This window comes from Balaenoptera ricei, chromosome 8 (genome assembly GCF_028023285.1).
Source record: "Balaenoptera ricei isolate mBalRic1 chromosome 8, mBalRic1.hap2, whole genome shotgun sequence".
NCBI lineage: Eukaryota > Metazoa > Chordata > Mammalia > Artiodactyla > Balaenopteridae > Balaenoptera > Balaenoptera ricei.
In genome coordinates, this window is record NC_082646.1 from 104,376,216 (window position 1) to 104,404,207 (window position 27,992).

At 61.1% G+C, this 27,992-nt stretch overlaps 1 protein-coding gene across 2 annotated transcripts in view; it reads left to right on the forward strand.

Annotated features, from left to right (window-relative positions):
* DAGLA (diacylglycerol lipase alpha) overlaps positions 1-23,450 on the forward strand; it is a 62,368-nt gene extending 38,918 nt beyond the window's left edge. For both annotated transcript variants that reach the window (XM_059931728.1, XM_059931729.1), the window contains exons 6-20: positions 3,600-3,687; positions 5,668-5,802; positions 6,403-6,480; positions 8,218-8,342; positions 12,091-12,244; positions 12,827-12,910; positions 12,999-13,076; positions 13,552-13,632; positions 14,482-14,624; positions 14,945-15,013; positions 15,349-15,421; positions 16,637-16,833; positions 17,673-17,802; positions 18,332-18,519; positions 19,979-23,450. In XM_059931728.1, coding sequence (XP_059787711.1) covers positions 3,600-3,687; positions 5,668-5,802; positions 6,403-6,480; positions 8,218-8,342; positions 12,091-12,244; positions 12,827-12,910; positions 12,999-13,076; positions 13,552-13,632; positions 14,482-14,624; positions 14,945-15,013; positions 15,349-15,421; positions 16,637-16,833; positions 17,673-17,802; positions 18,332-18,519; positions 19,979-20,930 — 2,575 coding nt within the window. In that variant the 3' untranslated portion in view covers positions 20,931-23,450. The remainder of the gene's footprint in view (positions 1-3,599; positions 3,688-5,667; positions 5,803-6,402; positions 6,481-8,217; positions 8,343-12,090; positions 12,245-12,826; positions 12,911-12,998; positions 13,077-13,551; positions 13,633-14,481; positions 14,625-14,944; positions 15,014-15,348; positions 15,422-16,636; positions 16,834-17,672; positions 17,803-18,331; positions 18,520-19,978) is intronic.
* Positions 23,451-27,992: the final 4,542 nt, after the last annotated feature.

Sequence of the window (27,992 nt, forward strand, 5' to 3'; positions counted from 1 at the left end):
ACCAACACGAGAGTAACGGTGGGAAGCGCTCGGACGGCGAGCCAGGAATTGCATGTATTAACTTACAGTCACTGCCTGAGGTAGCTGTTAGCGTCATCTCCGTGATATAGAGGAAGAAACAGAGGCACAGGGAGCTTATGTGACACAGCTGGTAAATGGTGGGGCTGGGGTCAAGCTGAGGCAGTCTGGCTTTAGAGCCCTTGCTCTTAAGCACTAGGCGAGGCTGCCTCTAGGATTAAGGGGGCTGGAGGAGGTTAACCAAGGAAGGCTTCCTGGAGGGGAGATGTTTTGCACAGTGTTTTGGAGAAGGGGGGAGGCCGTGCCATGGCAGAGCAAATGCGGGAGGACGTGCAGGCACATTCACAGGGTTCCTGTTTATTGAAAGAGAAAGAGAGGGGGGTGCTTCCAGGGTGGGTCACAGTGACTCCTGTATATTGAGCTTCTGTTCTGCGTTAGGCCCTGCACTGAGCCCCTTCCGCCATCAGTCTGTTTAAATTTATTTTTTATTTATTTTATTTATGGCTGTGTTGGGTCTTCGTTTCTGTGCGAGGGCTTTCTCTAGTTGCGGCAAGCGGGGGCCACTCTTCATCGCGGTGCGCGGGCCTCTCACTATCGCGGCCTCTCTTGTTGCGGAGCACAGGCTCCAGACGCGCAGGCTCAATAATTGTGGCTCGTGGGCCTAGTTGCTACGCGGCATGTGGGATCTTCCCGGACCAGGGCTCGAACCCATGTCCCCTGCATTGGCAGGCAGATTCTCAACCACTGCGCCACCAGGGAAGCCCCATCAGTCTGTTTAATCCTCTTGCCAACCCTGGTGCGGTTGTGAGCCCCATTCTACAGATGAGGGGTCCAAGTCCCAGAGAGGGCAGGTCACTTGCCCCAGGTCAGGCTGGTGGGGAGTGGAACTGGCACTCCATCCCCAGCCCAGGGCAGCAGGGTCAGGAGCCCTCAGCCAGGGCAGTGTGCTGCCCAGGCCCCCACCCCACCCTCGCACGCCTCTGTGTCCCAGCTCCCCTGGGCCCTCCACGTCAGCTCGGTACTGCAGCCAGAGCCACACCCGTGCCTGGGCTGGCCCCCTCCCAGCCCCAGATGCCTGGTTTTGGAGCCAAGGCCCCAGAGCCCGTTGTTCCTCCGGGCGCAGCTGGCCACTGCCACCAGTACCATTCTGCTCATTCCAAGCACGTGCCCCCACCTGGCCTGGTTTCTGGGCTCCTGGGGCCCTGGGGAAAAAACTCTCCCCTCCCAAACTCTGGGTAATTGCCTTTGGGGCCCAGGGCAGCCAGCGCCTTTGCAGTTGGGGGTTGTCGGTGGCTGTCATCTGAATTAGGAAGCTTTCCAGCGGTGCCAGGCCCTGAGCGGTAGTGAGAGTCCTCAAGCTCACAGGTCCCCACCTGTTGTGGTTTGTCCAGCTCTTGAGCGGGCTTGGGAGGGCAGCCCAGGCCACAGCTGGGCTGCTGTGACCACCTCTCAGGCTCTTCCCCGCTCGCCCTCCCTCTGCTCTGAAACCAACAGACAGTTTTTCTAACAGGGACGTTTTCAAGCCTGCTGACCCTTCATCCGCTTCCAGGTTTGGGGCTGTGCACAAGCCCTACTGCGTCACACCAACGGGTTATTTTAGTTTCTGGGAGTCAGGGAGCTGTTTAAGTCCTTTGCTCTTTCTCCTTCCAGTGAAATCTGGTGGGGTTTGGGGTGGGTTCTTCCCACCACTACTTCCTAGGAGCCTGACCTTGGATCTTTGCGGAAGGAGTGTCTGCCCTCCCTTCGCTTTAGTGAGCCCCAGGGCGGGGGCGTGCTGGGTCCATGAACTTTCTGTCCAGACTTTTTAAAAAAATTTATTTATTTTATTTATTTATTTTTGGCTGCGTTGGGTCTTCGTTGCTGCGTGCGGGCTTTCTCTAGTTGTGGCGAGCGGGGGCTACTCTTCGTTGCGGTGCACAGGCTTCTCATTGCGGTGGCTCCTCTTGTTGCGGAGCACGGGCTCTAGGTGCGCAGGCTTCAGTAGTTGTGGTACGCGGGCTCAGTAGTTGTGGTTCACGGGTCCTAGAGTGCAGGCTCAGTAGTTGTGGCGCACAGGCTTAGTTGCTCCACAGCATGTGGGATCTTTCCGGACCAGGGTTTGAACCTGTGTCGCATGCATTGGCAGGCGGATTCTTAACCACTGTGCCACCAGAGAAGCCCCACTTTCTGTGCAGATTGAGTGTGTCTCTCCCTGTCTTGGTCTATGTAGCCTAACTGATGCTTTAGGCCAAATGTGTCATTGGCTCCATCTGCCCCCTGGTGGGCATAAAGGGTACTGCAGTAGAGTGTACAGCACTTAACATCTGCCAGAGGGAAGGGAGGAAGTTCTCTTCGAATGTTTAAAAGCCAATTTGGTTAAAGGGTTAAAGAACGTGATGCTCTGGGAACTCAGCTTGGCCAGCATGCTGTCCCTTCATCAAGTCCCCAGTAGGGGGGACGTTGGCTTAGGATGTGAGGCTGCCCAAGTCCCTTAGGGCTGGCAGGTCCCAGAAATAGCAAATCCCTTGCACCGTTTCCTAACCCCCTCCTGTAGCCCTGGAAGGCTCTGTGGCTTTCCCTGTCCTTGTGGCCCATGGCCGGTGAAACCAGGGTTGGGAGCAGGAAGCGGCCCTTAGCTGCAAAGAGGAGCCGAGAGGCGGGGGAGGAGGACCCCGTCTGTCACTCCTGATGGATGCTAAGTGCCTTGCAGGCATCCAGGGCCACCCGTGTCTGCCCCTCCTGACCACCCAGCACCAGGCTCTGAAGGAGCTGATGGGAGGGCACGTGTCACAAAAGCAAGCCAGCCCCTCTTGCTCAGTCTGGAAATTTACATTTTTAATATTGGATCTGTTATCTTTATGCTCAGAACACACCGACTTCTGGGCACCCAGCATTGGAAGGGTCTCCATGGATAATCGGTCAATTGCTCTCCCTTTGGGTGCAGACTCCTGGGTACCCTGACTCCCCATCAGAGCAGCCAGACCCACTGGGGCTGGGGTTGAGGGTGGAACAGACAGGGGCCAGCCATGCAGATGAAGGGCAGGGGCCCTCTCCCCTCTAATGTAACAGATCCAAGGAGTTGAAGAATACAGAGCCTCATTCAGCCCCTTAAACTTCCCCAAGTGCAGACAATGTGAGAACTCCTTTCTGAGAGGGGAAACAGGTCTCTCCGGCAGGTCTGCTCCAGGCCAGGAAACAAGTCGGCAGAGAGGCCAGCACCCTGCCGCCATCTCCCAGGGCTCTTGATTTGAGCTTTTGGAGTGGGCCGCAGGGCAGCCCCTAGTTCGGGCTGCCAGCTCTGAAGCCCCCAGAGTGTGCTGTTGTCAGTCTGCCAGAAGCTGGGAGCGTAGGCCCTGGCCTCGGCCAACAGTGCACCATCTTAGGCCAGCAGGAGCCCCCCAGGGAGAGCCCTGCTGGCTGATAGGCAGGTCATTGGCCACCCAGCCTTGGCCGGACCCAGGCCTATTCTCCCCTAGACCCTCCTACTGGGGAGCCCTTTGCTGGGGTCCTGGGAACAGGCTGTCCTGTTTCTGTAATGTCTGGGCCCAGCTCTTCTGGTCGGGCCCTCTGACCTCACACATACCAACTCTCCCCCACTGCAGGCACCGCTTAGAAGAGGGTCAGGCCACCAGCTGGTCGCGCCGGCTCAAAGTGTTCCTCTGCTGTACTCGGACGAAGGACTCCCAGTCAGTAAGTACTGGGAAGTCGCCGTCCTGGGGCTCACATCCTGCTGTCGGCGACTCAGGAGCCTTCGCTCCTCAGCTCTGCCGGGTGGGGCAGGGCTGGGCTTTGAGCAGGAGCGAGGTGACAGCCTGCTCCTAAGAGGACCTGTTATTATTCACTGAAGGACTCCCTCCAGCATGTGGAACAGCCAACCCCTTGCTTTGTCAAGGAGACAGAAAAACGTGAAGACCTTTTATCCAACCCCTTGGAACTCAAGAGTTTAGTTTAGGAGAAGAGATACTCAAATATCAGGGCAACCTGAAGACAGAGAAAAGCAGCATCTCAGCAGCTGCAGGTCCCTCTGGAAGATCCGTCGGAGCCGCGCGGTCAGCGCGGCCCTCGATGTGCAGTGTTAGCCCTACGCACCTGCCAGGGCGCTGCGGGTCAGTGGTGGGTGGCCCCCGGGTTGGGGAGGGGAGGCAGGGCCCTGGGGGGGGGCCCTCGGCGGAGCCCCCCCCAGCGCTGGCAGGGCCCTTAGGGGTCATCTAGTCCCACCCCTCGTTTTGCAGATCAGGCAGCTGAGGCCCAGAGAGGCGGAGTGACTTGCTCAGCATTCCACAGCTAGTTAGGGGCAGAGCTAGTGAGGTCAGGAGACCACTCCTCCCCAAGCCAGACAGCGAGTGCCCTCCATGGAAGCCACTAGAAGCGTTGAGTGGCTCCTACCCGCTAGCAGCCCCTGGTGAGCGGTGGAGTGAGTAATCAAGCGTAAGAAAGTCCCTCCCACCCCCAGAGGTTCCCTGGTGGGTGGGAAGCACCCCCCCGCCCGGGGCTCTCGGGGGAGTCTGAGGGGTCTCAGCCCAGGGCGTGCAGAGGACACACCCACCCCTCCTGGCAGATAGCTTCAGGGCTGGCGTTGGAGCCTGGGGAAAAAGCAGAAGGTCTTTTCTCAGAAAGGCCAGGGGTCCCCAAAACTTAGGTCCCATCAATCACTGACGGCCTGGGGGGTCAGGTCAGGTCAGGTCCAGCCCAGAGAACGTTTCGATCAACTCATGCTGTGTTGCTTAAAAATTTGAATTGGTTGCCAACATTTAAAAATCAGGGGAGTTTAGGTAAAGTTCAGTATTTCTCGATTTGCCCAAGGTGGGCCTCTCAAAGCAGTAGCAGGCTCTGTTTGGCCCCATTAGGCTTTTGAGTTTGTAGCCCTTGATTTTTCCTCTCTTACATGTGCCAGACACTCAAGGGTGAAACCCAGCGAGAGAAAACCAGTTGCCATGAGTTTCTTCCCACCGCAGCCTCTCCTGACCAGTTAGGGAAGAGGTTCCAGACTTCAGCTTGTCGTGAGGCAGGGAAGACTGCACACTGCTAGCAGGGCTGCGTCTGTCTGCCTTGCCTCCCGCCGCCAGGCCCCAAGCATGGCTGTCCTGAGAACAGAGCTGGCAGGACAGCCAGGGGGGCCAGTGGCCCCAGGTCACGTGCCCCTTCTCCAGGCACATGGTGGGGGTCCCTGAGCCTACAACTCTGGACAGGTTGGGGAGGGGGCCTGAGACCCAGGGCTCCATACAGCCCTTAGCCGGGCGTGCAAGGTCACAGCTGGTGGGAGGTGGGAAGAAACTCAGTGAGGGGAAAGCAGCCAGGAGCTTAGTTTTGGCTCCTCTGCTAGAGAGAAAGGCCGAAGGAGAAACAGGCCAGGCCCAGGCCTTGATTCCTAGTCCTGGGGAAAGAACAGGAAATGGCTCCCGGGGGCATCTGTGCAGGGTAGACGGTGCCCGGTGAGTGCCGAAGGAGAAGGGTCAGCGATGTCTGGGACAGCTTCTGCCGGGTCTACAGGGGCCCGGAGCCCAGGACAGGGCCCTCAGGGTCACGGCTGCAGAGGGCCGCGTGTGGGGGGCTGGGGGGAACTTGCACAGGGGACCCCGAGCAGACACCCAGCCCCGGGCATTCACTCCCCGTATCTCGTCCTCTCTCCTGCTCCCCTGCCGCCGCCTCCTGCCTCCCTGGACCTCGTAGGACGCCTACTCGGAAATCGCCTACCTCTTTGCCGAGTTTTTCCGAGACCTGGACATCGTGCCCTCCGACATCATCGCTGGCCTGGTGTTGCTCCGGCAGCGGCAGCGGGCCAAGCGCAACGCCGTGCTGGACGAGGTGAGCACGCGGCCATCCTCAGGCCGCCTCCCCGCACCGCCCTCCTCCCGGCCCTCCCTGCCGCCCCTGCTGCCCCCCGGGTTCTGCCCACCCTCTTGGCCCAGGAGGCCACCCTTTGACGTTCACTCCCCTCCCTTCCCCAGCTCACCCTTCACCACTCGTGGCTCTTGCTTGAGCGACTTCCCTCTGCGGGGCCGCAAGGCTGCCTCCAGGGCCCCAGGGGACGTCTAACCACAGGGGCCCAATGAAGCATCCAGCTCCGCGCTCCAGCCTCTGCGCTTGCCTCTCCACCCCACCCCAGCCAACACACCAGTCCTAGTTGGGGTCTCCCAGCATCCCATGCAAAATACGTTTTCTCCCGGCCTGGGCTGGCAACGTCCCCGGGGATTGATGCCTTGGGTGGAAGGGGAGCAACTGGAGACATGAGGAGACCTCAGATTTTGGAAAACTGGCCAGGTCACGGAAGAGCTAGAAAGCACACGCTCCTTTGGGCTCTCAGGCCCTGGGGAGGCGGGCAGGGTGCAGAGCTGGGGGCCTGGACCCCTTTCGCAGCCGTGCAGCTGGGCCCGGGGCAGTCGCCCTAACGCGCCTGTCTTCCAGGCCAACAATGACATCCTGGCCTTCCTGTCTGGGATGCCGGTGACCAGAAACACCAAGTACCTCGACCTCAAGAACTCGGTGAGTCGGAGCCACCCCGCCTCCACCCCGTGCCGGCTCCCTCTCTCCCTCTGCCCGGGCGACCCGAGCAGACCACCTGCCCGCTGCCCTTGCAGCGTCGACCCCACCTGCTCAGCCCTCCAGGCGGTCCCCCTTCCTCCCGAGTCCGCCCCCGCCAGCGGCCCCACCCCCACCCCTGCATCACGCTGGTTCTACAGAAAAGACCCCTGAATCGGCCTCACGGTGCTCAGATTGCTTGGTCCTGGCCTCCTGAGATGATAAAGGGCTTCAGGAGGGCGAGCTGTCACTATTATTGCCACGGTTGTTACTGTTACAAAAGGCAGCAGGACACAGCACTCCAAGCTTTTCTGAGTAGCAGAACCTCTTTAGCGCCTTTAGGAGAAATCCGGTGTGTGTGTCCCAGTAAAGGAGCTCCTCACCCAGGGCTGAAACTGCAGCCGGAGAGCTGGCCCTGCCCCAGAAGCAAACCGATTTAGTGTAGCGGGGGGCGGGGGGGGGAGGGCTGTGACCTTGAGCGAGTCCCTGACCCCTCTGAGTCTGTTCCTGCAGCAGCATAAACAGCGCTGGGCCTACCTTTCACCCAGAGCCCCGGTGGGGAGGGGATGAGCCATCCTGAGCCCCGTTCCCTGCACGGCGCCGGTATACAGTGGTGCCAGTCGGGACAGTGTGAGAAGGATGACAGTGTTCATCCTTCACATCTGAATCCCCTGGAAAAGCCTGTTCTCCGTTTGCCCCCGCTCCCCAAAATGGGCATTTGTATCCCTTCTTAAAATAGCCTGTCCATAGCATGTGCCCAGAGCGGCCGTCCCAGCCTCCCAGGGCTGCCCTGGCTCGCTCTCACCATGCCCTCTCTCGCCTGTGGGGGGCAGGGGAGGGGCAGCTGAGCCTTCAGGTGCCAGCGCCCCACCCTCCGGCCTGAGCCGAAGAGGATAGCTACCTTCTCCAGTGCTTTCCTGGAGAGCAGACAGGGCAGCCAGGAGACGGTTCTACCCCTCGGGGCCCTGATGAAGGTGCTGTTTATTTCACTTCACAAGATGACTAATCACCCTCTTCACCTTTTACAAGGTGACTAATTCCTTCTAAGTGCAGGAGTCCCCAGTGCCTGGGGCACCCGGGACACTGGAAGCCGCTTTGCTGGGATACCTGGGCCTCCTGCCTTCCTGCAGCCGGCAGGCTGATAACAGCCACCGGCCTCAGACACCAGCTTTCAAACCGGTGCCTTTCTCAGAGATCCCAATCTGCCCAGACGCCCTGACGGTGGGCCACTGGTGTGGTCCCCAGCATGTCCATGTCTCCAGGGCCGGCCCTGCTGCTCTGTGGCCTGGGCAACCCCCTCTGGAGGGTGCGGGCCTCTCAGGGTTAAATTACCCTTCTCGGGGGGCCTGATTGCCAAGGTAGGTGACTGTCGCTGTAACCTCCCCCTCTCTTCCCTTTTTGGGAAAACGGGCAAGGAAATTGATCCAGTGCTCTGAGTGTTTTTCTGTCCCCAGATCATTAATTTCTGAGATTGGAGCAATGGGACAGGTCTTAGGAGGATTCGTGCCCTGGTTGCATGGAGATAATTAGGGAAATGCAATTATCTGGAGGAACGGGTCCTCCAAGGCGGGGGTGGGGGTGGTCTGCAGCCCGTTGGGAGGGCAGCTCCTGCTTCCATCCTCCATCGAGGGGAGCCCATGGGCCCTGAGGCTACAGGCAGGAAGGGCAGGAAGTGACCGCCCTCTGCCTCTTCTCTTCCAGCAAGAGATGCTCCGCTACAAGGAGGTCTGCTACTACATGCTCTTTGCCCTGGCTGCCTACGGGTGGCCCATGTACCTGATGCGGAAGCCGGCCTGTGGCCTCTGCCAGCTGGCCCGGTCCTGCTCGTGAGTATACCGGCCCGTCCCCTTAGCTAGCGGCATGTGCAGAGGGGCTGTGGTCACGATGCCGGGCCTGCCCGTGGGGGGCTCTCCCTAAACGGACTGTACCTGCTACCCTGCCCCCTGCGGCCCGCGTTGCCTCTCTTCTGCACCATCTCTGGGCCTCAACCTTTCTAGTTCGGCGTTATCCCCGGATGGGGATTGGAATCACACGGTGTCAGGTTTGAATCCATGCTTTGTCACTGGCAGCCTTGGGCAAGTCGGTCTACCTCTGCAAGCCTCAGTTTCCTTATCTGTAAAATGGGGATGGTGATACATACCTCCTGGAGTTGTTTTAAGAGGACAAAATGAGACGTTGCCCAGCATCTGGCTGTGCAGCTTACCCCCGTCCCATCTCTCTCCCTGCCCCCTCAACTACTCCCCTCTGCCCGCATCTTCCTTCTCCCAGCTCCCTTCCTGTGCTCTGCCTTTCTGGAAGAAAGGCCTTTCCCGGTTGAGGCCCAATCCATAGAAGCCTCTGGAAGGGCAGCAAGAAGGCCCTTTGTGAAAGGCTCCAGCCCTCTTCACAAGGAGTTGGCAAGGCCTCAGCCGGGTGCCGCCCTTAGCCCACTGCCGGGGGCCAGGGTGGACTCTGCTTTCCTAAGTGGGCCAGAGGAGGGCTCGGCTCCACGAGGGCCCCTCCCCTTCTTTGGTGTCTCCATGCTCTGCCCAGGCCGGGCAGAAGGAGGACAGCGCCCTGGGCTCCCTGTTCCGGAAAGGCTGGCATGCTGGGCGGGCAGCTTCTGTTCCACGACACTACCGCCCTTGGGGCCCAAGTAGCCACTCCCTCCTCCAGCGTCCTTTTCCCAGAAAGCTGGGGGGCTCTCAGGCTTGTTCTCACCATCCCCCAGCGACTGACACAGCTGACCAGGGCATCCCCATGCCCCTCCCCATCTTTGCCAGCCCGCACACTGCTTCTCCCCCCCAGCGTCCTTGGGAGCCCCTGCAGCGGCTGAGAGCCTTCTCCAAGTGAGCACTGGCCCAGGAGTCCTGAGACCTGAGCTCCGACAGCCCTGCTCCGTTACTCACAGGCAGAGTGGGGACGACATTTGTACGGGCAGGGTCCGTCCTGCCCACCTGTGGGGTATTTCAGAAGCCGGGGAGTCACTGGCAGCCTGGGCACTTGAGGGGCTCTGCAGACAGGAGCGAGGCTTCTCAATGCTGCAGGGAGAGGAAGCAGAAGGACCTCAGGCCCCGTGAGGGCTCTGTGAGAGCCCGGTGCCTTGCGGGGCGGAGAAGAGGCAGGCCTGAAGTCCCGGCCTACGGCCAAGGGTGTCGGGATGGAGGCCAGAGGGCCGGGCTCCCTTTTCTGAGTCCCAGCCTGTCCACAGCAGCCCAGAGTCCCAGCACTGGCTGGAGGAAGGAGGGCAGCCCACCGGCCTCAGGCCCTTCACCTGGAGTGGTCCTCCCGTCCCACACAGAGCATGGCAGGCCATGCCTGCCTATGGCCCCGCCACCCTGGGGACACCCCACTCCACTCCAGCCCTGCCCTGGACGTGTGGTCAGTCTCCTGTGGGCAGGAGAGGCCCTGCCATGGGCCAAGCAGGTCCTCAGGCTCCCAGGACCTTGGAGCCCCTCAGCGCCCCAGCCTCCTCCAGGCGGGAGTGCTGGCCTCGGAGGTGCCGCAGGCCCCTCCCTTCCAGGCTGCCGGCCCCGCTGCTCTCATCGGTTCCCCTGGCCCTCAGATCACCGACTCAGGCAGCCTTCTCCCTGGAGAGAGGGAGAACCACCATTTATTGGGTGCCTGTTGTATGCCAGCTGCTTCCTGCACCACCATTTATTGGGTGCCTGTTGTATGCCAGCTGCTTCCTGCCTCTCGGGCCTTTGATCTCACCCCAGCCTTGTGAAGTAGCTATCAACACCTGCCCACCAGGCCCTCGCGGTCAGGAAGGGCCACCAGAGCAAGGATTCAAGCCCAGGTCTCTGTCTCCGAAGACTACATACACTTTGGCAGCCACGTGCTCGGTGCTGGAGGGCGGGGCTGAGGTTGGAGAGGGGCCACAGCTGCCTGGAAACGGGAGCCTGGCCCACAGACCCGGACCTGTCCCCACTTGGCCCAGCAGTGGCGGGGGAGGGGTGGGGGGTCTCCCAGAGTAAATGGAGGTGGTTGCCCACCCCAGGCCTGGTTGCTTCCGAGACTTGGCTCGACCCTGGGTTTTCTCAGTGAGGCCTCTTCCCAGTGGGAGTAACGTATCAGTCGCTCAGGTGCTGCCCGAATGAAGACAAACCTCTGCATCACCGAGATCTAGGATTCTTAGTATCAATAAAATCTCAGCAGTCAAGCCAAGAAAGCAGGCAGACACAGGTCACATGCTCTCGGGGCTGCAGGGACCCATCTGCTGGGTGCTGGCTCCCTCTGGTGGCCCGAGGAGCAGCTGCACTCGAGCTGGGTGCCCAGCTCAGCCGCTCACCCGTTCATTTTGGGGAATCCTGCTATGTGCCTGGCGCTGTTTTTGGTGCTGGGGACATAACTGTGAACCAAGCAGAGCAAACCTTGCCTTGTGGAGCCCACCGCCTGGTGGCAAGGCACAGACAAGGAAATGCAGCCCATTGGAGCACATCAGTGTTCTGGAGAAAAATTAGGCTGGCTGTGTTGTCAGGCTTGGCAGGGGCTAGCTATGTCAGATGAGGTGGCCCAGGTGGCGGACCTCCCAGAGCATAACATTTGAGCAGAGGCCTGAAGGAGTGAGGGATCCGGCCACACACAAACCACGAGAAGAATGTTCCAGGGAGAGGGAACCACAGTGCAAAGAGGCTGAGGCAGGAATATGGTCAACGCATCCGAGGGGAGTCGGAGGCAACAGGCCAGGGGACCAGGGCCAGATGGGGCAGGGCCCTCGGCCCTTGCAAGGACTCTGGCCTTTATACTGGACAGGAAGGGCAGCATCGGAGGGTTTTGAGTGCAGTGATGTGGCTTGACGTATATCTTAAAGGGTCGCTGTGGCAGCCACGTTGAGAACGTAAGGGGCGAGTATAAATGAGGGAGACCAGTCAGGAGGCCCCTGTGACACTCCAAGGCAGGGATAAGGTGGCTTGGAGCAGGGTAGGGGGTGGCGGCGAGGGCAAGCGTTCGGAGTCCAGATCTGAATTTGAAGGCAGAGCCAGCGGATGTGCTGACGGACTTGATGTGGGATGTGAGGTGGGGTGAGGACCCGATGGCGATGGTGCTGAGCGTGGGGCTGAGCCCTGAGGGGTGGGTGTGGGGACTGCCGGAGCACAGGGGGCGGGGCCTCGGGGACTGGGGCCTGGAAAGGTTGCAATCCTGTGGGACATCTGGGAGGACGTGTTGCACAGGCAGTTGAATATGAGCAGGTCTCTGGGGCTTATTGGTGCATAGGTAGTATTTAAAGCCCAGGACTGGATGAGGCCCCAGGAGCGAGTGTCGCTAGAGAGAAGAGGAGCTCCAGGGCTGACCTCTGGGTCCTCAGTGAGAGGACTAGTACGAGGAGGTTGCCCCTGAGGGAGAAGCAGCCCAGGAGAAAGGGTGCCTCCAGCCGAATGGGGAGAGCATTTCAAAGGGGAGGGTGAGTCCCACTGGGTCTTGTGCTGCCGAGAGACCCAGTAAGATGAGGGCTGGGCCCGGGCCGGACCGGTGGAGCTTTGCAGGGGAGGCTTTGGCGAGGGGGTAGGGCTGCAAGAACCAGTTCCAGAGAGGATGGGGGAGACCACTGCTCCGTCGGGGTCCCTGGCCCTGAGCCCTCTGCCACCCGCCCAGGTGCTGCTTGTGTCCCGCACGGCCCCGGTTTGCCCCTGGAGTTACCATCGAGGAAGACAACTGCTGCGGCTGCAACGCCATCGCCATCCGGCGCCACTTCCTGGACGAGAACATGACCGCGGTGGACATCGTCTACACCTCCTGCCATGATGCGGTGAGGGACTGGGGCGGGCTGGCCAGGCAGCATCCCCCCGGCCTCGGTCCTCCACAGGCCACAGGAGGCAGGCAGCGCTGCGGCCTGGGGTGTGTACGCTGTCCCCCTCAGCGGCAGCAGCCCTTGGCTTGGCTGGCATGGCTGACCGAAGCCTCCAGGCCTCCCCTCGCTGGGCAGACCAGAGATGGGCCGCCTCCTTCTCCCCACATCCTGGCCTGCATCTGCTCTGGGGCTAGGAAGTGGACCCCAACCCCGCACCCGGCACTGGGGCTTCCTGGCCCCAGCCTTTGGGGGAAGGAATTGAGAGGGAAGAAGCAGGAGGCACTAGGGAGGGGGCAGCTCCCTCAGGACTAAGCAGGCAGGACGGCAGCAGTCAAGGGCACCGGGGTCAGCGGAATTAGGAAGGCCGGGTAGGCCGTGTGCTGGGTTGGGAGGGACCTACTGTGACCCTTGCAGGCGACAGGGGCCCAGTGGCCAGTGGAGCCAGATTCCCGGGCCCTGAAGGAGACCGGCTTCAGTCACTTCCCCAGATCTGGCTCCACCTCGGGGGCCGTTCAGGCTCATGAGCCGCCCTTCTCCTAGGTCTATGAAACCCCCTTCTACGTGGCAGTGGACCACGATAAGAAGAAAGTGGTGATCAGTATCCGGGGAACCCTGTCCCCCAAGGTACGCTGCCCCCTCACAGCCCCCGAGGGTGCCCGCCTCCTTCTTCCTGTTCTCGGTCCCGCTCCTCACCATCCTCTCTCCCCACAAGGACGCCCTGACAGACCTGACCGGTGACGCCGAGCGCCTCCCTGTGGAGGGGCACCATGGCACCTGGCTGGGACACAAGGTACCCCTCCTCGTGGGCTCCCCCGGCGGCCCCTGGCCTTCTCCTCTCCGCTGCCAGCACGCAGGCCTGTCCTGTTGGGGTAGGGGTTCCTCCGGGGTCACTGGGCTCACCAGGAGAGACTGGTCAGAGAGGTGCGGATTCGTCTGGAAAGTCCACTGCCCCCCACTTGCCAGGACCCCCGCAGCCCTGCCCGGCACAGATCCTGTCCCACAAGAGCTCAAGGAGGCAACTGGGAAGAGATCTCACGGGTTCCTATTAGGCACACCATCCCTCTGAGCCTCAGTTTTCTCATCTGTGAAATGGAAATGATGTGATAAAGTGTCCACCAGCGCCCCCCCCAGCCAGCTTGTCATGAGGACCAAAGGGGGAAATGGGCGGGACAGGGTTAGTGAGCTTCACATCCCTGTGGTTTTGCTGGCCCCTGACAGGCCTCCCTCCCTCCCTGTGACACCCACCTCTGTTCCTCCTCACCCAGGGAATGGTCCTCTCGGCTGAGTACATCAAAAAGAAGCTGGAGCAGGAGATGGTCCTGTCCCAGGCCTTCGGGCGAGACCTGGTGAGGCGTTTTCCATGCCATGAGCCCTTGCCACACCCAGCTCGCCCACCCCCAGGGCAACAGACTGGGGACAGGACAGGTGAATGATGGAGCCTCCCCTGCAGGCCAGGCTCCTACACTCTCCTTCCATCCCTGGCTCCCAGCCCCCTCCTCACTTGCTCAGTCCCTCCCACCCCCTCTGGCCCTTTCTTCTTTTGTACCAGCTCCTCTTGAACACCCCTGCTCAGCCCCACACAGTTGCGAGCACCTGCTCGGTGCCAGGCACTGGAGGCTAAAGATGGCTCAGTTCTGGGGCTTCCAAAATGTTGGGCAGAATGAACATAGAAAATAATTGCAGAACAGATAGAAGGGGTGCTGCTCTGGTTGAGGGCGATCTGGGCCCTGCCCACTGCCCACTCCTCCCTGTGCAGGCAGGCAGCTCCTGAGGTGCTCCCAACTGCCCTTCCCAAAGCCAAGCAGTCCCTGGCCTCAGGAGACCCCCGTCTAGTGGTTGGGGCACAGGGATGGGAGCAGGTGACCAAATGATTATAATAGAGTGTAATCATTATATTTAAAGGTCTACCCCAGGTGCAGATGCAGTATCTAGGAGGGAGCAAGCCTCTCCTGGAAAATCAGGAAGGGCTTCTCCAAGGAGGTAACCTCTGAGCAAGGTTTTGAAGGATGAATAGGAGTTTGTTATATAGTCTCCCTAAGAAGTTGCTCTGTGGGGGCCTAGCTTGGCTCTTCCTCTGCCCCAGAAGCCACACAGCACAGACATGATCCCAGGACTCTGGGAAGCCCCCTCTGCCTCCCTGGTGTCAGCTTGGCAGGCAGCGGGGCAGGACTCTCAGGGCTTCTCTCGGTCCCCAGGGCCGCGGAACCAAACACTACGGCCTGATAGTGGTGGGCCACTCCCTGGGTGCAGGCACTGCTGCCATCCTCTCCTTCCTCCTGCGCCCCCAGTACCCGACCCTCAAGTGCTTTGCCTACTCCCCCCCAGGGGGCCTGCTGAGGTGAGCAGTCTGGGGCCTCAGACTTGGCTGGGGGCGACGGGTGGACAGTGCTGGGAGCTGGCTCGGTCAGGGGGCTGGACTAGGCAGTCTGGGTTCCGATCATAAGGGAACCTGGGAATGGCCTGGAGAGTGGAGTTGGGGGTTCTGTCAAAAGCCAGGTGGACCCTGAGATCTAGTCCCAGCAAAGCCTTGCTGACTGGATAGGCGGGCAGGGAGCAGGCAGCCCCGCTCCCCAGAGGGTCTTGGAGTGCTGGAGCAGAGCCCCCTCGGGAACACCACGCCCCTCCCCTGCCTTAGCACCCCCTCGGCTTCCCTTGCAGCGAGGACGCCATGGAGTATTCCAAGGAGTTTGTGACAGCTGTGGTCCTGGGCAAAGACCTTGTCCCCAGGCAAGTCGCTCCCTCTCTCCACCTGCCTGGCCTGGGCTGTTCTCCCACCTCGGGGCCTCACCCAGGTGCCCCGTCTCTCTCACTCAAATTCCCACCTCCTCGAGGGACCCCAGAATCCCCCCTACTCAGGTGTCCAGGGTGAGAGGGCAAGGTGGGCCCGCCCTGCCTGGCCTCCCCTTCCTGGCTGGGCCCTGCCCAGCTGCAGGCTCTTCACCCACCCCGTGACCCTGATGGCCTGGTCTTCGTGTTCCCGGGAGCCCTGCTGCCCCTCACCCCGCCCGTCTCCCCGTCCCGGGCCAGCTCAGGCTGACGCCCCGACTTGCTTCCTTCTCCAGGATCGGCCTCTCCCAGCTGGAAGGCTTCCGCAGACAGCTCCTGGATGTCCTGCAGCGAAGCACCAAGCCCAAGGTGAGCTCACTCCCCTCCCTGCCGCCGGGGCACCCTGGGCTCTGGGCTCCCCGTTTGTCTTCTGCCCCACCTGTCCCTCGGCCCCCCGCCACGTGAGGCCAGGCTGGGGTATGGTGGATGTCTTGGGGACCTCAGGCCATCAGGCCCTCAGCATCTCCGAGCTCACCCCATCCGCCCCCTACCTGTCCTTGTGCAGATGGGGAAACGGAGGCCCAGGGTGGGCAAGGGACTTGCTTTTGCTCACACAGCAAGTCGTAACGCAGTCAGGACTGGAACCGAGGGCTCCTGAGTCCTGACTCCTGTGGCACAGAGCTGCCTGCAGTCGGGACAAAGCAGTCCCGAGGTCAGTGCTCCGAGCGTGGCAGGAAGGCCTCCTCCAAAGCCCACTGCGCTCCCCAGGCTCAGGGAGGCTGGAGGTCGCCTGGGGAGGGGGTCTGGGGGCAGTTTGTTCTGGTTTTCCCTGTGGCTGAGAGGAGAGGACCAGCCCTCCCTAACCCCTCTTCAGGCCTGCAGAGGACACTGGGGGCTCTTCCTGTAGCATGGCCTTCGGCGTTCCAGGCTGGGGGGGGGCATGCTGCAGCCAGGCGCCCTGAGGCGGGCAGGGGGTGGCCGGCCAGGCCCAGCAGGGCCTCTGTGCCCCCAGGCCCGCCCTCACCCCATTCACCCTCTCAGCTCAGTTGGGACTGTTCCCAGCCTTGGTGCCCGTGACCGTGTGGCAGGCAGGGCACCAGGTGCCAGGATGAGCAGGCAACGAAGGCTTAGGAGGAGCCTAAGGACATGGAACTGCCCCTCTCAGACCCAGTCCCAGGTGCTTGTCAGGCCCAGGAGGCAGGTGGCGGGGCGCCGACCCCGACGTGGCCAGGCCTGGTGGGTGCAGCTGGACTGAGCTTCGGGGTCTGTTCTGCCTCTGACTTATGAGACGACCTAGAGCAAGTCCCCTCCCTTCGCTGGGCCTGTTTCCCCTCCGCTAGATAAGGGGTTGACTGGTGTTGCAGCCCTGAAATTCAGCCATTCCATGTCATCTGTCCTTGGCACCTTTTTGGCCATCGTGGCCGCTGGACACCTCAGCCCCCGCCTCTTCACTGGGCGCTGCCCTTCCCTCTGCCCCATGGCCATCCCAGCTCCCCACCATCACCTATGAGCTCTCCTGAGCACCCCCTGCCCACCCGGGCAGCGCCCCTCAGCTCCATCCCCCTCTTCTCCCTGTCCCCACAGTGGCGAATCATTGTAGGGGCCACAAAATGCATCCCCAAGTCGGAGCTGCCCGAGGAGGTGGAGGTGACCACCCTGGCCAGCACGCGGCTCTGGACCCACCCCAGTGACCTGACCATCGCCCTGTCAGCCAGCACCCCTCTCTACCCCCCCGGCCGCATCATCCACGTGGTCCACAACCACCCAGCGGAGCAGTGCTGGTAGGTGCTGCCCGCGCCCCGGTCAGCTGGGAGGTGGCGGCAGCCAGGGCAGGGGAGTGGAGGATGGGGCCAGCCTTCATTCTGTCACCCTCGGGGCGTAGGTGCAGAGGCTGGTGACGGTGGCCCAGGGCGCCCACAGCAGGGTTGCCCCAGCCTCGGGCCCTGGAAGTGCAACGACAGGCCGATCCAGAGCAGGACTCCAGGCTCCTCTCTTGACGGTCCCGGTCTTCGTCCCCAGTGTCACCCTTCCCTGGTGTCCCCCAGGACAGCTGTCCCCACTCGCATCCATTTAAAAGCGGACGCCCTGGAGGGTCACCCTAAAGCCCTGGCCAAGCTCACGCCTCAGTTGTCACTTGGCATCGCGGCTGGGATGAGTTGGCAGACAGCTAGCTGGTGGGGGCAGGAGAGAGAACAGGAGAGGGCGGGTACAGCGACCTCTCCCACCTCACCCCCCGACCCCTTCCCGCTCTCTCAGAGGGTTGGGCTGCCTCCTCGACAAACGGCTTGTGAGCCAGGACCCTCCCTGGGGTGGAGCAGGTATGGCCCAGGCCACAAGCAGGTGAAAGGCTATGTAGGGATTGGGGCTGAGGCTCAAGGTCAGGCTTTCTGGCTCCATTTGGCATAAATGTTCCTGGCTGGGGAGGGGATAGTGGCGAGGGCTGAGGTGAGGCAGAAGCAAGGAGCCCAGGGACACAGCCTTGCTGGTCCAGCCGGGCAGGGCGTCTCCAAAGCCACCCCACCCCCACCAAGCCAGGGCAGAGAGCAGGGCCAGGGGCCTGGGGGCCAAGGCCAGGCTGCCCCCCTCCCACCCGCTTCCCTCTGGCCCCTGTGCCCCTCAGCTGCTGCGAGCAAGAGGAGCCCACGTACTTCGCCATCTGGGGCGACAACAAGGCCTTCAACGAGGTGATCATCTCGCCGGCCATGCTGCACGAGCACCTCCCCTACGTGGTCATGGAGGGGCTCAACAAGGTGAGCCCCACGGCGCCTGGCCGGCCGGGTCTCCGTCCCCATGTTACACACAAGGGTGCGACGCTCAGAGAAGTGTCCGCTCCCTGGACATTCAGTGGGCCAGGGAGCCCACTCGTGTCCTGGGCTCCACACCCGCCTCTGTCCACACCACCGTGTGGTCCCGTGGTGGGTAGGTGCTAGGAGACGCCCAGGAACCTGTCCCTGAGGCAGGCTGAGCTCAAACCCCGAAGGCCACCTGGCACTTGGCGGACACATGGCCAAGCAGGGGCAGCCTTGGCCATTGCCCGGCCATGGAAGGGCCGACCACAGGGTAGGAAAAGTCCAACCTGTCCCATCTGTGGGGCGGGTGAGGCACGATCACGGGGCCCGGCCCCGACCTTCCCGGAGGAGCTGGGCCCTGTTGCGGGAGGAGAGCAGCCCGGCTGACCCCATGAAGCTCTGCTGGGCCTGAGAGGCCTGGCCTGCCGCCCCGCCTCCACACGTGATTGTCACCCCTCCGCCGCCACCAGCTTCCCTGTCCTGTCCCCAGGTGCTGGAGAACTACAACAAGGGCAAGACGGCCCTGCTCTCTGCTGCGAAGGTCATGGTGAGCCCCACGGAGGTGGACCTGACTCCCGAGCTCATCTTCCAGCAGCAGCCGCTGCCCACGGGACCACCCGTGCCCGCCGGCCTGGCCCTGGAGCTGCCCGCCGCAGACCACCGAAACAGCAGTGTCAGGTGAGCGCCGTCGCCCCGCAGCCCCGCCCCAGAGGGTGTGTGCAGCGGCCACGCGCGTGCTTTCAGCGTGCAAATGTTTGTGCACGTGTGCATTCTGTGTACGTGCCGGGCCCTCGTATGTTCACGCCGCTCTGTACACGTGCACGGGAGGGATTGAACTTGCCTCCGCTGCTCGAGGTCTCTCCTGCTCTGCCCCCACTGTCCCCCAGCCTGCCACCACTGAAGCCCATGTGGGCTAGTAGGCATCTAGGAATGCACAGACCCCTGACCGCAAACACACAGATTCACTCATAGCTGTTTAGACCCAAACAGATGGACACCCGTGCGCTTACACGCACACACATATTAAAGCTTACACGTGTATATACATGTGTTCACAAATAGTACCTCTAAGTGCACAGAGCCCCATACAGACAGACTCACGTATAGGACACACACCAAGACGGAGGCCAAGACGCTTGTACACAAGGACACGCTTGCGCGGGCAGCCATGTGTGTAAATGATGAATGCACCTGTACCCAGACCCAGCCTCTCAGATACACGGGCCAACTGACATACAGACGCCTAATATGCATGCTGCACGCAGAAACACAGTGTGTACACGCTTCCAGACGCAAACACACCCCACATTCGCATGCACTCTTTTAGGGGTTGGGCTCTGAGGCCGTGGCTCCTGGGGTGGGTGGGGATCCTCCTGCCTCTCTGGGACCCTTCCCGCCCAGGTCCTGGGTCCAGGTTACAGATCTGGCCCAGAGGCTGCTAAAGAGGGTGGTGGCGGCTTCCTGGCCCTTGGTGGGGACACCTGGGCTTCTCTCCCTATCTTACAAGCATTTCCCATAGCGGCTGCACGACCAGATGGGGGAGCCAGCGTCCGTTCGCAGCTGCAGTGACTCCTACGTCCCCCACCCTGGCCCTTCACTCACTCCCTGCAGGCCGGTGTGCGGAGACAAGGGGCTCCAGGGCCCCATCCAGCAGAGGGCTACACCCCATGGGAGAGGTGGGAGGAACCCCAGGGTGAGGAAGGAAGTGATAGGAGCTCAGGAAGGGGCACAGAGGGATGCTGGCCCGGAGGGTGGGGTCGGACCCAGCGGGGGCGGCTCTGGGCCATGCTCGCTCCCTCCCTACCTTCCCTCCTTTCCTCTCTACCCTTCCACCTCTGCCTCCAGTGACCTGGGGCAGCGAGTCTCTCTGGGCCTCAGTCTCCAGGTGGGTACAGCGACGTAGGTGCAGTGATGGGCACCAGTGCAGACCCCCGGCCCCCTCTCCCCAGCTCAGCCCTGCATCAACTCTCTTGTCTTCTTTCTTGGGGTCTCGTGAGCTGGTTTTCTAAAATGAGGGTTCCCTGTCCCCAGACTGTTCAGCCACTTTCCCCTCCTCCCCCTCCCCAAGTTCCCTCCCGCCGGGGAGCTAGGGGTGGGCCGCCGCCCCTCTGAGTCTCACCCCTCCCTGCCCCCTCAGGAGCAAGTCCCAGTCTGAGATGAGCCTGGAGGGCTTCTCGGAGGGGCAGCTGCTGTCCCCCGTGGCCGCGGCAGCCCGCCAGGACCCGGTGGAGCTGCTGCTGCTGTCCACCCAGGAGCGGCTGGCAGCCGAGCTGCAGGCGCGGCGGGCGCCGCTGGCCACCGTGGAGAGCCTCTCGGACACGGAGTCGCTGTACAGCTTCGACTCGCGCCGCTCCTCCGGCTTCCGCAGCATCCGCGGCTCGCCCAGCCTCCACGCCGTGCTGGAGCGCGACGAGGGCCACCTCTTCTACATCGACCCCGCCATCCCCGAGGAGAACCCGTCCCTGAGCTCGCGCACCGAGCTGCTGGCGGCCGACAGCCTGTCCAAGCACTCGCAGGACACGCAGCCCCTGGAGGCCACCCTGGGCAGCGGGGGCGTCACCCCCGAGCGGCCCCCCAGCGCAGCCGCCCACGACGAGCTGGAAGAAGGGGGTGGCGGCGGGGCAGCCCCCCGCAGCGGAGAGCTGGCGCTGCATGATGGGCGCCTGGGGGACTCGCCCAGCCCTCAGGTGCTGGAGTTCGCCGAGTTCATCGACAGCCTCTTCAACCTGGACAGCAAGAGCAGCTCCTTCCAGGACCTCTACTGCATGGTGGTGCCCGAGAGCCCCACCAGCGACTACGCCGAGGGCCCAAAGTCCCCCAGCCAGCAAGAGATCCTGCTCCGCGCCCAGTTCGAGCCCAACCTGGTGCCCAAGCCCCCAAGGCTCTTCGCTGGCTCGGCCGACCCTTCGTCGGGCGTCTCGCTGTCGCCCTCCTTCCCACTCAGCTCCTCGGGCGAGCTCATGGACCTGACACCCACGGGCCTCAGCAGCCAGGAGTGCCTGGCAGTGGACAAGATCCGGACTTCCACCCCCACCGGCCATGGGGCCAGCCCCGCCAAGCAGGATGACCTGGTCATCTCGGCACGCTAGCACGCCGGGAGTTGCTGCCAGCTGAGGCCCGGGCCAGAGCGGGTGGCTCCTCAGGCTCCTGGTGGCTGCCCCCCCCCAGGCCGGGCAGCTTTGCGGAGAGGCCCCCGCCGGGCCAGTTCAGCCTCAGGCATTGGGCATTGCTGCTGAGCTGGGGGCCCGCATCCCTACCTCAGCTTTGGAACCCCCAGAGCCAAGGCAGCTGGGATCTGGGCCCCCCAGATAGGGAATGACAGGGAGGGGCGTGCAGCAGGGAGAAGCCTGGGGCAGCCTGCCGGGTGGACAGGGCAACACTCCGCCCTCTCAGCCTGAGTGCCCCCCACGGGGGGCATCCTGGCACCTCCTATTCCGGGACAGGCCATGAGTATGCTGACGCCCCGTCACTGCCCTCTGGCTGCTCTCCCAGGGTGGACGTGGAGAGCGGCCCCCTCCCCACGTATTCTCATCTGTGGTCCAGGCTGGCATCTGCCCTGGCCACCCCCAGATCTGGTGCCTGCTGGCCAGCCCCCTGGGGTGACCCCCCCCCCCCCCCCACCAAGGTGGCCCGCAGTGCTGTGTATGTTTACAGAAGCTGCTGGGCTGGGCTCAGGATGTGTCCTGGGCTTGCAAGCCCCCTGACCCCCGCTGCAATCACGTGTTTAGTAGCCCCCTTCTGGGCAGGCAGGTGCCAGCCTCCTCAGGGCCCAAGGCAGCCATGGGGCCTGGAGGGGCCTACAGGAGGGTGGGGTCAGGACCGCCCCTTCTCTGCTTGATATCCCTCATGCTGATCCCTCTGTCGATGGGTCCTGGGTACCCGGGCCTGCCCCATTACTTCCTGGCCTGCCTTCTACCCCCGGGGATCCTGGCCACTCAAAGGGTGGAGGGCACAGGTGTGACCACCCCTGCCTGCAGAGTCAGTGCCCTGGAAGGAAGGAGGACCCCACCAAACCCCCTTTTAATCACCTCCCCCCAGGCCTGGGCACCCCAGGTCCTGGGCTCTGCAACCAAACACGCCTCCACTCTGCACAGCTGCCCCTCCCCGCTGGCCTGGGCTCTCTCCTGGGAGCGGGCCTCTCTTCCCTCCCACCCCCAATGTCCTGTTGGCCCTAAGTGGAGCCAAGCATGGGGTATTGTGGGACCCGGCTAGAGACCCAGGAGGGCCAGGGGCCCTGGGGCCATCCCAGTTTAGCCTGAGGCCTCCACAGCCCCCACTTGGGAGGGTTCCTTCCCTGCTGGGTTGGAGAAGCAGCGGGGAAGTGGAGCCCCTGCCTGTCCCCAGAGGCAGAGCGGCGAGGGGGCGCATGCCGGCACGGGGCGTGTGTGCGCATGTGCATGAGTGTGTGCCGAGGAAGGGGCTGCTGGGGCGCCCTCCCCGCCCTGCCCGCCCTGCCTGCCTGCTGCCCCTCCCAGCCTGCCAAGAAAACAGGCAGCAAACATGATGGGCACCATGCGGCGGGGGCCGCGGGACGAGCTCGGCTTCGGACACGGCCCGTCCCCCTCATCTCGCCGGCTGCTCTGACCCCTGGTTTTGAAAACTGGTGTGTGCCGAGGCGTTGACCGCCCGCTTGTGCCTTCATTTCCTTGGAGGCAAGGTCCCCCGACTCTGGGCCTGCCCATGGCCTCCCTGGGTTGGCTAGGCTCCCTTGACCAAGACCCCCGTCTCATGATCACTGGTACCTGGGACCCCTGCCCACCCTGACACATGGGGACAGAGACCTGGGAGCTGGGCCCCCCTCACCCTCTGCGACTCCCAAACCTCATCAGCCCCATCAGGCTTCTGCCCCTGCTGGGCCCACCCCCTTTCCCGCACAGAAGCAAGACGGAATCAGTGGCTCTTACAGTTTAAAGAAAAACAAAAAAAAAGACAAATCATAAATCAGAGTAAAGTTCCAACAAGCACCCCAGCCCGTAGCAGGGAGACTTGGGGTCTGGCCTTTTAGTTCCTCCTCCACCAGGGTGGGCCTGGGATCTCTGAGGGGGCGTGGTGCCCACCCATGCCCAGGACTGAGCCATCAGGGACAGACCCCCCCACCCCCAAGGCTGCAGCCGCACAGGGTTACAGGCTTGGGGCTGGGGCAGGCTCGGACTCAGCCCTGGACGCTCCAGGGTCAGCCCACATCTCACCCGCCCCCTCCCCCACTCTCCCCTGCAGGATGGGCCTGCTGTGTGTCTCTCCCTTCCTCTGCACACCACACTTGGGGGGTCTGAGCCACCCCCCTCAGCCCGGCTCAGCTCAGACCGACCCCCATTCTGTCCCCCAGACCTGCAGCACAAGGTTTCCTGGCCGTACGCTGGCCTGTCCTCCCAGGGGCCCGGGCGACCTCCATATGCAATCAGTAGTGAGCAGCTGGGCCCCGCAGACACTCATGCACTGTACGTGCCATTCTCCCATGACTTTTTTTGTACTTAATGTATGAAAGATCCAAACTAATATTGCTGTAAAAAGGAGAGACAAATTAATATAGCTTATTCTATAAATATATCTGTATATAAAGTTTTCTGTATATTGTATAGAGCTGTGTATAAACTGGATGTAGAAGCACACTGGCAGCCTTGAGTGACCTCTCTTCCCCGCAGGTGGGGTGGAGGCTGGGTCTGAGTGGCAGAGTGGTGGGAGGGGCCTCTGAGGTTGGCTGTCACCGCTGTCGATGCCCTGGTCCAGGACCACACTTTGAGTCGCAGTGAGAGACCGGAAGACCCTCAGAGCCCCATTTGAATGGGGGCAGCTCCTTGTTGAGCCCTACCTTCGTGGGGTACATGCCAGGGGCTCCGTCTGACCTCATTAGGGCCTTGAAAGATGGGGCTTCTTAGCCCCTTCTCCCTGAGGGGTCTGGGGCTCCGAGAGGGTAAGTAAACTGCCCAAGACCACAGAGGTAGTGATGGGGTACCAGGCAGGTCTGACAGTGCCCGCCCCTTCCCCCCAATGCTGAGAGCCAGGGTGGGGTGAGGGCACTAAAACTCCCTGGCTGGGTAGCACTGGAATGCAGGGCCCACTGGAAGTCTTTGCTGAGGGCTTCTCTAGGAGGGTGCAAAAGACCCGGCCAGGCCCAGGGCACCCCAGGGACAGTGAGGCCAGGGGAGTGGCTGCAAGGCCACGGTGGGCAGGCAGCTGGGCCTCCAGCCAGCCCCGTGCCCAGGCCTGCCCCCTCCACGCAGCAGATGGCGCTGTTCCTCCAGCCAGTCCCAACGGGACCTGCAGCGTGCGGCCCAGGCACTGACCCAGCCAAGCTGTGACCGGACCTTGACCTTCCCCTCCCCACACCGCCCACCCTCCCAGCCCTGAGTCCAGAGTGGGGAGTTGGAGAGGATGATAGAACCGTTCTGTCTTCACCCAGGCCTCTTTGAACGGAAGAAATGGAGGCTACATAAGGGTGGAAACTTGCTCAAGGTCACTCAAGCCTGGGGACAGATCTAGGACCAGAATCCAGGCCTCCAGGCCAGGACTCCGGCCTCCACCCTCTCCTCATGGTTTTCAGAGGTTCTTCACACCCTGTAGTCTCATTTGGTCTGCATATTATCCTATCTAATTAGTGGAGCAGAGGCAGAAGAAGCTGAGGACCAGAGAGGTTCTGTGACTTGCCTAAGGTCACACAGCCAGAGCGAGGAATGGGGAGGGCCCCTCGTGAGGAGCAATTCCGGGAAGGGCTGGAGCAGCACTTTGCCTCCCAGACCCTCGGATGTCCCCTTCCGTCTCCGCTGGGAGAGAGGTGGGAGAGAGGTTACCCTGCAGGGTCCCCAGCCTCACTGACTCCCTGGGTTCACACCCACCACCCTTTGGGCCCTCCTCTCTTCCTCTGCAAAATGGGCAGATGCCAGGGCTGCGTGGGCCCACGGGAAGCCTGGAGTCCTGCGGTAGGGAGGGTTCTGTCCACAGAACCCCACCCTCTCCTGGGCTGGCCTCCAGCCCGTTACTCATTAACTCTCAAGTCCCTGCCCCCCTTTCCCCAGGGCTGCCTGCTGAGCTGCCGGCTCCTCCTGGCCCTACTGGCACTCAAAGGCCAGCACTGGGCACTGGAAACTGACCTGGAATCAGAGAAAACACCATTTATCAATCACTTCCCTGGTGCTTTACCTACACCGTGAGGTGGGAATAATGGGCTGATTTAGAGATGAGGCCTCCAAGGACGAGAGGACAGGGTTTGGAGAATGGCGGAGGCAGCCCACAGGGACAGCCGTGTCTGCCGGGCCAGGACTGAAATCTCGGTCCCTCACTCATGTGGCTTGGTGGGGAGGGGGTACCAATGGGGACCCCTCTCCATGGATGGGCCCCTCAAGGTCCTGATTGTGCAAGGCTCCCTGGGGCTCCCTCGCCAGTCTCCACCTCCTTCATTATGGATTTGGGGGTGGCAGCCTTGACTCTTAGCTGAGCCCTGGAGTCTGGGACCTTTCAGTCACCCTTCTCCCCCAGCCCAGAGATGAAGATCCCTGGGGACCGTTGCTCCTTTGCTCAGTGGCTCAGTGGAGTCAGGGGAGACGGCAGGGCTAGAACCTCTGAGCAAGGCCAGCTCCCACGGGATTAACAGGAGGCTGCATCCCACCCCGCGCAACTTCAAGGCTGACCCAGAGACATAGTAATGCAGCCTGCGGAGTTGGGTGTTGGGAACAAAATATGCATAGCCCACCCACCCATGGCAAGGGCAACGCATAGCTCATTGGGATGGCCCTCTAATGCTGGACTTTTTGGTACCCTGTAAGATGTGGCAGAAAGACCTGCTGGTGGGGGAGGCTTATAAAGAAGCCGGTTTTCCAGCCAGTAACTGCTAAAATAAATTCATGTTTTTATGAATTTAACTGGGCAACTGCTAAAATAAATTCATTTTTAAATATCACACGGCGTAGGCGGTGTCTACTGTGTCCACAGGCAGGCCTGACCCGGGTGTGGGAGGGGGCAGAGCAGAGAATAACAATTGTCTTAAGGGAGGCTGCAGAGGGAGAAAAACCTCTGGGGTGTATCAGCTGGAAAAGAATAGGCGTCTCAGTGTGGCCCTCTCCCCCCGCTCGGCCCGGCCCCTGCGGGGGGAGAACTGGTCAGCACACACAGCTGGGGCCTCCAGCAAAATCCCATTCTATATATCTAAGAGCAACAGCTCGGAGAGCGGCCCCTGGGGGACAAAACCTCATTGTGAGGTGCCCGCCGGCCTGGGTGCCCCCTCCCCCAGCCCCAGAACTGTCGTGGCATTGACCCTCCTCGGCGGGCCACCGCAGGCCTGCTGACTGGGCCACATCTGGGGCTCAGGCCCTGGCTGTCCCTCCCCCGTGGCTGGCCGCTGGGGAGGGGGAGGGTGGCCTGGGAGGAAGCCGCTTTGCAGGCTCTCACCCCCACCCCGACCAGGCAGCCCAACTCGTACCCCACTCTCCTCTGGGGGGCCACTGGTGGGCAGAGTTGAGAGCTCTGGGCTGGCTAGGCTGGCATCTTGATCTGCCAGTGAGTCCTCCCACCCCCCCAAGGGCCTCAGTTTCAGTTTTGTCTTCTGTCAAACAGTTCTGAGGTGGGATGGGTTTTTCCAGCTCTAACCTGCTGTGTCTGAGGACCCAGGGAGGCTGTGAGCTGAGCCACTCTGTAGCGAGATGATTTGCTGGGTCCGGGATTCCATAATTCTCTGCTTCCAAGGTTTCAGAGGTCTAGGATTCTGCAGTGTGAAGCTGCCACCATCCATTCATTCATCGCATATTTATTGAGCACCTACTGTGTGCCAGGTAGTGTTCTTGGTGCTGAAGCTAGAGCAATCACCAAGCCAGAAAAATCCCTTACCCTCATAGAGCTTCCATTCTTGAGCGAGGAGAAGGATAATAACAAAGAGTAGATACAACTCTTTTATGTGGGGAGAAAGAAAGGCCTAGGTAGGGGGAATTCCTTTCAATAGGATGGTCAGTGAGGTGATGAGTGAACTGAGACCTGACTACTACAAAGGAACCAGGCCTGTGGGATCAACATTGCAGACAGACGGAACAGCATGTTCCAAGGCCTGCGGCAGGGAAGTCCCTGGTGGTCCAGTGATTAGGACTGTGTGCTTCCACTGTAGGGGGCACGGGTTCAATCCCTGGTCAGGGAAATAAGATCCTGCATGCTGTGTGGCCAAAAAAAAAAAAAAAAAATCAAGACCCCGCGGCAGGTATGGGTCTGGCATATGTGAGTGATGGCAAGGAGGCCTTTTGGTGGCTGTGACTTAGTGAGCAATGGAGAGAAAAATATAGGAGCTGAGGTCAGTGGTACAGGCAGGGGCGGGTCATACAAGGCCTTGGAAACCAGGGCGGGAGTTTAGATATTGTGTTTTAAATGTTTATTGAAGTATAGTTGGTTTACAATGTTGTGTTAGTTTCTGCTGTACAGCAAAGTGAATCAGTTATACATATATAATGCCATTTGCAGCAACATGGATGGACCTAGATATTGTTTTGAGTGCAAAGGGAAACCACAGGTTTTAGCAAAGAAGCGAAATGATCTGATTTACATTTTGAAAAGAGTAATTTGGGAGGATGGTAGAGGAGATTGGGTGGGGAGAGAGGCTGTGCAGTTGGGCAGAAAAGAGATGAGGGGGCGCTCACAGGGGTGGAGGCAGAGGGACAAGGCTGGTGGATTCACTCAGGACCCTCCTGGATGATTGAAGGGGAAGTTTCCCAGGTCAGCCAGGATCTGGCACTGATGCTGCCTTTGATGCTAATTACTTGGAAACCCTTCGACCTGCACTGTTCAATACTGCAGCCACACATAGCTATTTAAATTTGAACTAATTAAAATTAACTAAAATTGGGAAGTCAGTTTCTCAGTCTCAACAGCCACATTTCAAGTACTCAGTAGCCACATGTGGCCGGCGGCCGGCGTTGACCATGCTGGACAACGCAGACAGCATTTCCATCGTCACAGAAGGTTACACAGGACAGACTTCCTCAGACGGTATTGAACTTCACTGAGCCTCAGTTTCCTCATCTGTAAAATGCACATAATAGTTTCTCCTTTGTAGGGTACCTGAGAGGACAACGTGAGATAACCCCTGTAGAGCGCTCACTGTGGGCCTGGCACATAACAAATATTCGAGAAATGCAGGTTATTATTATTATTGCTGAGAGGGGGGTGGATAAAGGAGA